Here is a 12,721-nt window from a genome sequence, read left to right as displayed (position 1 = left end):
TTGCTTCTTTCTCTTCTCTTTCTAACTCTATCTCTCCCTCCGCTCTCACTCACTTTCTTGTGCCTCTCTCTTCTCTCTCACTCCTCTCTCACTCTCTTTCTCTCCTGTGCCTCTCTACTCTCTCTCTCTCTTTTTCACTCTCTTTTTCTATTTTCTCTCCAGTGCCTTTCTTCTCCTCTCTCTATCGCTTTTACCTCTTGTGTCTTCTGCTCTCATCCTGTTTTTTCCTTTCCATGATCCCTGTTTACTTTTGTTGTACTCAAAGAATAAAGGCTGGAAGTGATCCATCTGCTTTCTGCTGTGTGTGTGTGTGTGTGGGGGTGGGTGTGTGTGTGTGGGTGTGTGTGTGAGTGTGTGGGTGTGGGTGTGTTTTGTGGCGTTAATGGCTTATAAACCCAGATTGCAAACTGCAGCACTATCAAATACTCATTACGGTCATAAACTCATAACCTGAGTTACACTGGGATCTATTTATGTAAAGATGTTTTTATTTCTTGATCTGAGATTTGGGCCCTGATTAATGTTTTTTTAGCTACGGAAATATTGTTTGTCATTTGTTGCCTCTTAGGCTAAAGTCATGAGGCCACTGATAATCTGATAATGATAGCTGACTTAAGATATTTCATGTAAATTTGGACGGGATTTACACCTGTAACTAAATTGTTACTTTTAACTTGTTGGGGCATCATTAAATATGTCCCATAATCTTTCCCATAACCCGCTGTTTAATCTGATCTTACAGCTCCACTGTTCTTGTTTTTGTGATCTGTAATGAGGGTGATCTAACAAGGCTGAATATTCAGTGTCTCAGTCTGTTGTGTTTGAGTCTGAACTGCAGCTGTGGAGAATAAAACACAATGACTTTCGGACATTTCTGTTTGGTCTGAACCAAAATATCAGGTGTGAAAATGGCCCTGAACCACAGTCCAAACCAAAGGACCAGAGTTTAGTCCAACCTAAAGAGAAGGTCTCAGTCCTGATTGCCGGTAACTGAATATTGGTCCAGTACACCTGCAGTGTGAAAACACTTTTGTAAATGGTTCAGACTTTCAGACCAATTACAGAAAGCTGAGTCAGTCTTTAAACAAACCAGATGAAAAAAGAATTGGTGTTGTGTTGAAATTGTATCTCTCCTTTGTTTGCAGGGGCATCACTCAGCATTCAAATTTGTCACAACACCCAAAAAAGAAATTCACCGAACTCACAACTAACATTCTACAATCAATATGAAGTATAGAGGGACTGTATGTAGCTGATGATGACACAGATTGGTGAACCTCTGCCCATCTTTGCTTCTGAAAGAGCATCTTAAATGTGCTCTGTGTTCTGTTACAAATACTGTGTGTGTGCATGTGTGTGTGTGTGTGTGTGTGTGTGTGTGTGTGTGTGTGTGTGTGTTGGTTTTTGTGACATCACAAAAAACAATGAATGGTTTTGTCCGCTCTGTGCCCTCTGGCCTTAACAGCAGAGAGAGTTTCCCACATTAACCTGCACTGCTGAGTGATTCAGTTACACAGAGCTAATCCAAACACTCCTCAGTGGAGATTCACATCATAATTCGAGTGTGTGTGTGTGTGTGTGTGTGGCCAGAACTGGCTGACTGTGCCAAAAGGTTTCGAGTAACTGTTGACTCGGAGTGAAGTTACACACCTCGAGCTGACCGAGAGGTCAAACTTCACATATTTTTCTGTGCAGATTAAAGAGCTGATATCCCACATTATTATTATAGTTTATTTTTCACCTTAAACTCCACTTATGGGCCTTTGGAACCAAAAACACATTTTTACACTGTTTCTATGTTACTATCTATGTTCTGATTGGCTGCGCTCAATTGCATTTTGTTTAGAAAGCAGGCTAAACTGAAACACTGATTGTAATATCAGAATCAGAATTTCCACTTAGCATTTCCATAGCACATTCTGATCTGTACACAGTATATCAGTGTCTGTCATTTAATAAAAGGAGGAAATATGTTATTATTTTCCTATCTGACTTAATGTCCTCCTGACTGTTCATAGATGACCTTAATTTTTTTGAAAGTTGGGTAAATTATTTATATTGTGAGGTTTTTTATATGTACAGATAACAGAACAGATTCTGATATGTTCTATGTTGGCAAAGTTAACTTACTTTATTTTTCTCTCTTTTTTCAGCCTGGGTTGGCTCTCTCTCCATGGGGGTGATTTTCTTTTGCTCTCCGATCGTCAGTGTGTTTACTGATTTGCTGGGCTGCAGGATCACCGCTGTTGGTGGAGCCGCTGTTGGACTTGTTGGGTTGCTGGCCAGCTCTTTTGTCAAGTAAGCATGTCCTCATCTTCTTTCTCTTCTTCATCATCTTTATCATCATCATCAGTGGGCAGAAAGTAAAAGTACAAAATACGTGTTCTTAATAAAGTGACCAGTAAGTGGAAGCACAAAGGTTGTTGGCCAGATTTTTTGTGAAGTAAGCATGTCATCATCATCATCATCATCATCATCATCATCGGTGGCCAGAGAGTGAAAGCATGAGGCAGGTTTTTTGATGATTAGTAATAATGAACACCAGGAGGGTGAAAACTAACACATGCCTTATTCCGGATGTGCTAATTCATGTGATTTTGTATATTATAATGATCCTCTGTATCTTAATGTATAGAGAGTTAACATCTGCCGAAGTCAAATTCCTTGTGTATGTTAAGTATACTTGAACTTGAACATGAACATGAACTTGCCTCCTCCGACACATGTGAAGTCAGCCTCTTTTTTAGCTGTTGCTTATGCAGCATTACCGAGTAACATCACAGCGCACTCGGAGGAAATCGCAGCGACTCGGTTCTGATACATCAGCTCAAAGACGCCTCGTGCTGAGCGACATCACCCTTTGGATTAATGTGGGGAAAGAGCAAAGTAGAGCAAAGCTATTTGTGCTCTCTTAGGACTACGGCAGCTGATGTCAAGCTGCATGAACAGGATTCGAACCTACAATCATAGTGGCAGTGCTTAGCCCGCTGGACCACTCAGAGCCCTGTTTCTTTTTTGAGTAGTTCTTTTTATTGTCTGTTTTGCTTTGAGCATTGGGGAGCAGAGTAATTACAGTAAAGAGTAATTATGTTACAGTAAGTCCCATTGCTTAGGTTCAGGTACAAAACATAAAGAGCTTAGCACACCTTTACATTGTGTGGAAGCTGAGTGGAAGCAAAAGGTTGTAGGTGTTTCTAATAATGTGGCCAGTGGGTGGAAGCACAAGGTTGTAGGTGTTTCTAATAAAGTGGCCAGTGGGTGGAAGCACAAGGTTGTAGGTGTTTCTAATAAAGTGGCCAGTGAGTTGAAGCACAAGGTTGTAGGTGTTTCTAATAAAGTGGCCAGTGGGTGGAAGCACAAGGTTGTAGGTGTTTCTAATAAAGTGGCCAGTGAGTTGAAGCACAAGGTTGTAGGTGTTTCTAATAAAGTGGCCAGTGAGTTGAAGCACAAGGTTGTAGGTGTTTGTAATAAAGTGGCCAGTGAGTGAAAACACAAGGTAGGGGATTCCATGTTAATTATCTTCTCTCTATCTCTCTCTCTCTCTCTCTGTGTCCTGCAGGTCTCTGGGTCCTCTGTATTTCACCTACGGGGTTGTGTTTGCGTGCGGCTGCTCGTTTGCGTATCAGCCCAGTCTGGTGATTCTGGGTCACTATTTTAAAAGGCGTCTGGGGCTGGTTAATGGAATCGTAACCGCGGGCAGCAGCGTGTTCACCGTGTCTCTGCCGCCGCTGATGTCGGCTCTGCTGAAGAACATCGGGCTGCAGAACACGCTGCGTGTGATGTGTGTGTTCATGTTCGTGCTGATGCTGGCTGGACTGACCTACAAGCCTCTGCTGCCGAAGCCGGTCAGCAGCGGTAAATCCAGGGGGCGCTGCTCCGCACTCCGCAGGGTCTTCAACGTCCAGATCTGGAAAAGCCTGGGATACAGAATCTGGGCCTTCGGGATTCCGGCTGCACTCTACGGATACTTTGTTCCTTATGTTCACCTGGTAAGTTTATGTTGTGTGTGTGTGTGTGTGTGTGTGTTTGGGTGTGTGTGTGTGTGTGTGTGTGTGTTTGGGTGTGTGCGTGTGTGTGTGTGCGTGTGTGGTTAATGTAATTGCTGAACTGTCACCACTTCATTACACCTGCATTACACACTGATTTATTATTTTCTTTGAATTGCTATTTAATTATTTCTTTGCTTTCTCTTTCGTCTTTGTCTCTCTCTTTTTTCTTTTTTTCTTTGTTATTCTCTCTCCATATTTTCTATTGCACATATTTCCTTTCTCATTTTATCTCATTTTTTCCTTTTTTACATTTAATACTGTTTTTTTATTGATTACCTTTCTATACCTTTCTCATATTTATATCTTTCTTTCTTTCATTCTCATTTTTCTGTTTTTCTCTTACTTTTCTATTCTTTTTTTTCTTTTATCTAATTTCTCATGTATTACTGTCCTATTCATTTCCTCTTCCTTTTACTTTCTTCTCGCTTTTTTTCTTATTGCCTGATTTTTTTTGGTTTCTCATGTTTGGTTATTTATTTTCTCATTTTTCACTTTCCCTTTATTATTTTTTGTCTATCACTTTCTCCTCTTTCTATCTTCCTTTTCTATTGCCTTTTTCTTTCTTAAGTATCTTATGCAATCAGCTTTCTTGTTTTCACCATACATTTTTCTCTCTTTTATTCCCTTTCATTTTTCTTTCTATCTTCCATTATCTTTTTTCGTTTTTGCTGCTTCATGTTTTCTTCTTTTTATTATTTTCTTCTTTTTTTATTTAATTTATCTCTTTTTTTTTGTTTTGCATTTAATGCAGTTTCTTTTTTGTCTTTCTTCTTTTCCTCTCTCTCTCTCTCTCTCTCTCTTCTGTAATGTAGGTAATGTAAGTGACTTTCTCTCGTTAAGAAAATATTAGGGTGGGTGATTAGCTCTGTTACAGTGGATGAGTCTGTGTGTTTTTTTAGTATTCTATACTGTTTGCAGTCTGACCCTGTTAGCTTTTATTGACCTGATCAGCAGGGTGAATGGGATGTGTTTCTGGGGGCTGGGTGGGACGGGTGGGCTGTGTTTATTTGGATTTTGTGTCTTTGTTAAGGAGGACAGTCCGGTTTCTCTGTGGGATCTGTCTCTGTGTGTTTCAGAGCTGCTCGTGTGTCTTGGACCCCGCTGGCACAGTCGTTCAGCTCAGCAGAATTCAGTGCAAAAACACAGCAGGTCACTCGCAGAAGCAGCTCACAGTACCGACCAACGTATAACATTTTTCTGCTGTTTAGGCATTTTACCTCCTAATCTCTGTTTAGGACCTCAATTTATAATAACATGGACGTTGATCAGTCAGAACATGTTGAGCATCTTCATTTTTCGCTTTTTAATTTTGCACCACTCCAAGGTGAGGTGTACAAACACTAGAATCAATAGTGAGACAGCTCATTTTTAAGGAATTTCTCTGATTGCACTAATAAATGACAAGAATCTTGCAGTGGAAAGACATTTGTTTATTGCCAGCACAGGGAGAATCTTCTCTCTTGCAACAAATAGTTTCTCTGATCTTTATCAAACATTATAGAACCATCTCTAATAAGCAGATCAAAAAGACAATGCCACCACAAAGGAAGTCTAGGAAACTTCTAGACCCTTTTATAAGAGAGATTTATTTAGTGTTTAGAGAGACACTTATTTTTTTAGTAATACAGACTTTGTAATTAGTATTTTTGAATATGTATGGCCAAATTAACAGAATCCAAAATAAAATGACATTGCCATTCTCATAAATGACCTGTTTGCGCAATACATGCCTTTTGCACATTTCGAGCCGTGCAAGGCACACTTTTCCCGTTGTTACGATAGCAAAGACGTACTGACCCAAAATAAAGCTGCACGTATAGATAGCGAAAATAGTGCCCTACAAGAAGTGTTGGATGTTGTTGGGGTTGGGAGAACCTTTTTTTTAAACCACAGACTTTGCTTCGTCCAATTAACTTATAAAGTTCTATATTTTATCAGTTTTTCTTAATATAAAGTTATAATTGCATCGTCTTGCATATTTAAAATATAAAGCACTTAAAGCCTGTTGGTACCAGTCACAGGTTTAAACATACAATTTTTATTTTGCTTTATTTTTATTATTTTTCTACATTGTAGATTAATAATAAAAAGCCTTTTTGTTTACTACATAAAAAGAAGGGGTGTGTCCTAATGTTTGACAGGCACTGTACATCATAAATCCCTATGGTTAAATATTTCAGTTAAATATTGTTAAATTCGAGTCTTTGTTTGTTGATATCTCAGAAGGAGCTCAGCATGTGTTTGAATGACTATGCTCATGCCTGGGTCGTGTTTAGTTTCCTTGTGTTTTTGTTTTTCTTGTGCGGTCAGCTCTCCCTCTGTCTTCGGGAGATCTGCTGCAGCACACGGGTCTGGAAGTAAAAAAAAAAACACCACCGTCAAAACAGCAAACACTGGATTAAAGCTAGAAGTAATGTACTTCAGTGAGCTTTTGGCACTATGCTAACTAGTCCCTGTTCATTGTCACTGACTGGAAGTTCATTCACTGAAATGTTGCCATTTTTGGTGGTGTTTATCATTTCGGCAGAGTATGGACACAACAGACTATGCTAATGATTCCTGTATCTACTGTAACTGTAGATTAACTATTATTTATAAACAGAAATGAAAGCAATCTGAGTGGAAACTGGAATGGTAACCTGGAAAGGCAACTCACAAAACTAGCAATAGTCTACCAATTAAACCAATCAGTGTCAAGTAAAGAGTGACGACAACAGGATGTAGCAGAGTTCCTTAGTCTCTCCTCTCAACTGCAGTGTGAATTTGTACTATTCTACCTTTAATATTTTGTCTTTACCCTTTGGTTCCCGCTTTCGTTGTTTTTGTTGTTAGTGCAGCATATTTTGTTTGTATGTTTTCTCTACACTCAGGTTGAAGGCCATCAGACTGACAGCACTAGGACTCATGTTCCAAGTGTGTGTAATATCAGACAGTGACGTAGTTATTTCTTTAAAGTTTACTCAGCTGTTTATTTAATGGTGAAACATTAGTCTATGTTTAACAAAGTCTTAGGATGCAAACAAATTTGAACTGTAGAGTTTAGGTTTTCTCATGTTTTGGTTTTGTCACCTTGCTTGTGATTAACTGGCGGTGCATACAGAATTACACAATTACAGAAACTATTATGATAAAGTGTAGTTGCAGTCGGTTTAAACATATTTCATCATGCGATGAAGCCTCTTGCATTGTGCTCAGGGTTCATTTCTGCTTGGATTGGAGTATGATGGTATATATTAGGTTGTAGTGGCTCCTTAGGATGTGGCATTTTTTAAAAACTGGTCCCTCTAAATAAAGGTTTTACTTATATCACCATTCAGAATGTATTTATGTGTTTGGGAGGGGGCTTAGAAAGGTTACTTCTGATTCTAATTCTGAAGGGCAGGGACTCCTTATGTCAGTATGTTGTTTGTGGAAATACCCCGATCCCACTTGTCAAGGTTCTTGACTGTAGGATGTAAGGGAAGCTCATTTCTGTTCCCACCTAGGGCTTCTGCACTTAAATATGTCATTGAGCACCTCCCTCTGAGCCAACTCGTCAAATTTCAGACCTGCATGGCCCTCAGGGACCAAACTAATTGCTACAGAATCCTTGCATCAAGACACTCAAATCAGTTTTTAGTGTAAGCGGGCAGTGTAGGTAGGTAGTTAGGTAGGTAGGTAGGTAGGTAGGTAGTTAGTTAGGTAGGTAGGTAGGTAGATAGATGTGGGGGGGTCCAGGAGTACCTCCCTGAAATTATTTTTTACAACTGTACAACTGTGTCTGCTTACGGAAAAACTTTTACATTGAGTTCCATTATTAGGTAAGATTTTGTCTCCTCCTGTAAAGTTGCTTTTTAACTGACACATTTGTCATACAGTGTTTTTGTACAGGGACATCTTTCAGGAACAGACTGTACTCAACATGTATTAGAGCAAAGTGCACACTGAAGGGAGTGTGCAGTAAATTAATTAACACTAAGATAAAAATCTGCAGAGAGAAACTGTGCACCTCATATTAATACGGGGTCAAGTACTTCACTTCTGTATTTGTCTGTACTCAACTACTGAAACTTCTTATATTTGTTACACTGCATGTAAAAAAATAAACAGACTGTATGCAAAGGTTTGGGCAACCCTGTTCAAATGACACATTGTAGATGTGTAAATATGTGCAAGTTTAGACACAAGTTAAATACAATTTATTATTTTATAAGTTATTTTTATGTGCTGAGCTTAATACATTTAGGAACCAATAAGTATCATATTTGCTGTAGTAGCTCATGAGAGGAACAGGATGCGTCATTAGATTTAAATGAAAAATACTAAGTTTAAGCACTTGCAGCTCCTGACAGCTGTACTTCAGCCAGTATGATGTTCTTTTAATTGTCCGTTACAGAATCCAGTAATTCCAGTATCCAGTGTTTCTGTGGTATCTTGTGTGGGAGAACAGACATCTTTTCATTGTGTTGTCATTTGACATTTTGACATGTGTTGTACTTGTATTTTGACATGATTTATCTGTTCTTCCAAATCCTTAGGGCCTTCTACAGGATGCGATAAGGAACAGCCTAAAACATTTTTTTCTTTTTTTCTTTTTGTTTTGTTTGTATGTTTTGCACTGAAGATAAATATACAATTTTCTTAAACATTATTTAGGCGGGACTCCTAAAGAAACAAGCAGTAATAAATGAGAGAACCATAAATATGTAAGTGAATAGAGTTTTCTGCCCCACCTCCCCAGACGCGAAGCTCATGCGGGTTGCCAGATTGACACACAGTGGCAAACGATAACAATTATACTCTGTAGCTGATCAGTATGAATATACATATATACATTTCAGTGTCCAGAATTTCTATCTCTACTACTTCCATGGTTGCAGCACACTGTTTGCGTGCTCTTGTGTTCTATACCTGCCAACCGGGGTATGGAAATGGGATGGGGGAAAATGGTGGAGGGCAACTTCAGAGACTTCAGAGAGTTAGCTCTGCTAACACTAGCTGCCAGTGTTTTAAAGGGTTCCATCCATAACTCCAGTTTTAATGATTTTTGGACAGAAAATTTTTTTTTGTGTCGCTATGTCAAACTTGCTTATCTTATAACAACACATCTGCAGTCCCTGAGCAAAAAACAACACTGTTTCTGCTCGGCCAAAAGTCAAAGCGGGAGTATGGGATAAGTACACAAACAGGTTAAAACCTGCTGAAGGGATTTTTTCTGGAGCAATGCAGAATGAAAGCAGCCGTGGGAGATAAGATACTGTAATCTTCACGCTCACTGATCACTAAGCGGTAATAAAACTGCAGCAGTAAACGAGTATAAAACTGGACTCTGACTTAAAAAATAACGCAGTCACTTTCCAGTCATATGAAGTCCAAATTGTCTACCTAAGTGGCCAGGAAGAGGAACTGACATAATGCCGCTATCAGCAATTATCAGGACTGCCGACTCCGCAAGCAGAAATGGGTCACAAGACCAGAAACACACAGTAACCCATTTTCTCTCCTGTAATAACCTCCCTCGCTGCTTTCGACAGTGGAAAAATCTGTGTTGAAGTGAATGCAAACATTTAATACATCCTAAATTACTGTCTGTCTTTCATATATATTTAAAACTTAGTTCTCAGATATTTTAATACAAATGATAAATTAAGCATTAGCCCTATCCAGACGGAATTAGTTTCTCAGGGGGAAGTCTGTAAAAAATATTTCACACTTCTACTCAGTGATAAAACTGCATCTGGACTGTAATTGAAAAAACAGAAGCACCAGTGAGGTTTTTTTTGGCTTTCTCAGTCACATAACATCGCGTTCAGTATCTCCTCCATTTCCAGTCACTCTTGTGTTTATGTGCAGTAAATTAAAACAACTGGACTAAAGTTCACTCCTCCATGCAGAATTATTTTAGCTGTGTAAAGTTGTTTTTTTTTGTGCATGCATGCAAGCATAGCTCTCTAAATAGGATTACAATTTAACTTTAACTAAGAACTCTTAATTTCATCCTTTTGTGGCAATTTTTGGTGGATTAATTCTAAAGTTCTGAGTCGTTGTCATGTTTCATGGTCTATGGTTTAATTATTAAGAGCCCTTCAAAGAGCCCTTACTCTCGTAACACCTCTAACAAACTAACTACTTCTAACCTCATTTCCTTCTTCGACTCATTTCCTACTCTTTCCAACTATTTTTATTTGGCTTCCTGTCTAAAATGTTTTTTTTTACCTTGAACTTCTATGTCTTCTATTGCTAATTGTACATTATTATTGTAAGTCGCTTTGGACAAAAGCATCTGCCAAATGTAAAGTAATGTAATATAAATGTAATGTAATGTAATTCATAGTGTATCTATGATGGAGAGCTTACCAGGCTCCAAACTATGACATTTCCACATTGGTGCTGTACTGTGCTGGTGCTGTGATGCCATTGTAGAATTGAGGGTCTTGTCATGTAGGCAGTTGTTTTAAATATTTTCAACTTATTCAATTATTTTCTGTACAGTGAAACTTTTTTAACTGTTTTAAAGATTTCACACAAAGACTCTTCATACTTCTTTCTGAATATCTCACATAGCTGTTTGGATTTACTCACATAGTTTTAATAAGACAGGCTCCTCCCACATCCTCATTAAACATGTTCTAATCATTTGTATCTGATGTGCTGCACCTAATTTTAGACATTTAATTTATTTTAGTCTTATAGTTGTATTACCTTCATCTCTCAGTGATGTTATAATGAAGATCAGTGGTCCATGTGTTTTAATACACAAATGTCCTTTTTTCTTTTGATTGATAATGTTTTACACAGTATATTTCACTATTTTCTGTTTCAAAAAAGTGTTACGAAAAAGTTTTACACACAGTTTCATTTGTGTGTGAGAATGTGTCCTCCCTCTTTCTGATTGGCTCTCTCAGGGAGGAGGAACATGCATCCATCTGCAACACATTTACACTGATTGTGTTTGTGTGTGTATGTGTGTGTGTGTGTGTGTGTGTGTGTGTGTGTGGTTGTGTGTGGATGAGGGGGTGTAATTTAGGTTGTGGGGACACAGCCCGTATATATGCGCATGGAGTGTGTATGGATTTGATTTTTTTGCTGAATCATTTTAAAATAACTAGATGAAAAATAGTAATATATGTAATTTTTTCTTATTAAACTATTTTCATCACCATCTTTAGAAGTATTCTGATCACCCTGTGTCCAAAACATGTGATAAATATATGGGTCTATTGATGACTTATAGTATCATACAGTAACTTACATTATGTTATCAGTGTGTAAAACCATGTATAGAGTCTTTACTTCATACTGACTAGCTCTCAATGTGAGTAGATGCTTTGAGATTTAGATTCACATCATATAGATTGAATTTTATACGCAATTCGGTCATCAAACACTCTCATCATTAACAATATGCTTGTAGGAAACTGAAACTAAAAAGATTACTGTGGGAACATGAAAACAAATTGTTTACTGTTATCGTTGCTAGTTTGTGTCATGTTTTCCCCCGTTCCTTAAAAAAAAAAAAAAAAACAGATTAATATAAATACATTTTGTGTATGCCTCTTTTCCCAGATGAAACATGTGGAGGAGCGATTTGGGACGGATGCAAATAAGGAAGTTTTGCTGATGTGTATCGGAATCACATCTGGAATTGGCCGTCTCATCTTTGGACGTGTTGCGGACTACGTCCCTGGGGTTCATAAAGTGTTCCTCCAGGTAAAGCACATACATACACACACATTCAGTCAAATTGGGGACACATTATTTTTGAAAATGATTTTAACATTAAGGATTATTTTATAATTTGTGTTTTTAATATCAGCTTAAATAAAAAATAAATTCTTCTTCTTTTTTTTTTTTTTGAATAGTACTTTTGTAATGGAGTTTTTTTCAAAGCAACTTTTCAAAATTCCAGAACTAGACAAAGGGTGAAATGACATCACATTAGTATCATGATTAATTAAACATTTAGTGTGAATTATTATTTTAACAACAGTGTTTTTCTTCAAAAAATGCTTTAGTTGCTCAGTTGGTTCTGTGTTATGCCCTCCAAGTAGAATGTAAAAAAAAGATTGTCCCACAGTTAGTTCCGACCGTGCAATGTGATTGATTGAGAGGCGTTTCATGAGTACCGTTATCAGCCGGTAATGCACTGTAACCGAAGCTCTCCGTGTATTACTCTGCCACATAAAGGTAAACATGCAACGATGCCGCGCTTACCAGCAAAATAGCGCAGCAATAGAACTATTTTAACTTGTGGAGTTTTTATAACCAAAAAGATCTTTTTTTTCATCCTCTTTAACTCAAAATCTTTCAATAAACAGAGATAATAGAACTGTGGTACGATCACAATAATAGACTCAAGGTTTGTGCTATAAGGTGTAATATTGGCACTGCTGTGCTGATCTACGACACTCTGCCTCCTCTTGGGTTAAATTTAGGGTAAGTGTTAAGATTAGTTAAGAAATGTATAGACATGTAGATATGTAGTTGAAAGTGTCTAAAGTGCTCTGTCCCTATACAAAGTAAGTTATTGCAAGCATTGGTTCAACTTAAAAATTCATGAATGATTACCATAGAGCTTTAAATAAATAGCATTTTCACAAGGGTCACATTGTGGCCGATTCTGTAGAGCAGACTTCTATTTTTGCTGTCCAGTCTAAAGACACTGCTTCTGTTTATTGTACCGTAACTAAAGA

General features: G+C 38.0%; 1 protein-coding gene across 1 annotated transcript in view; it reads left to right on the top strand.

Moving 5' to 3' along the window:
- The window catches only part of slc16a10 (solute carrier family 16 member 10), a 46,152-nt gene that overhangs the window by 26,962 nt on the left and 6,469 nt on the right, over positions 1 to 12,721 (top strand). Inside the window, exons 2-4 of the mRNA XM_022685164.2 lie at positions 2,154 to 2,298; positions 3,560 to 3,989; positions 11,595 to 11,738. Of these exons, the coding sequence (XP_022540885.2) occupies positions 2,154 to 2,298; positions 3,560 to 3,989; positions 11,595 to 11,738 (719 nt within the window). The remainder of the gene's footprint in view (positions 1 to 2,153; positions 2,299 to 3,559; positions 3,990 to 11,594; positions 11,739 to 12,721) is intronic.

The sequence above is a fragment of the Astyanax mexicanus genome, chromosome 1 (genome assembly GCF_023375975.1).
Source record: "Astyanax mexicanus isolate ESR-SI-001 chromosome 1, AstMex3_surface, whole genome shotgun sequence".
Taxonomy (NCBI): domain Eukaryota; kingdom Metazoa; phylum Chordata; class Actinopteri; order Characiformes; family Acestrorhamphidae; genus Astyanax; species Astyanax mexicanus.
The sequence above is the reverse complement of the archived record's forward strand: the minus strand, read 5'-3'. Positions and strand labels throughout refer to the sequence as shown.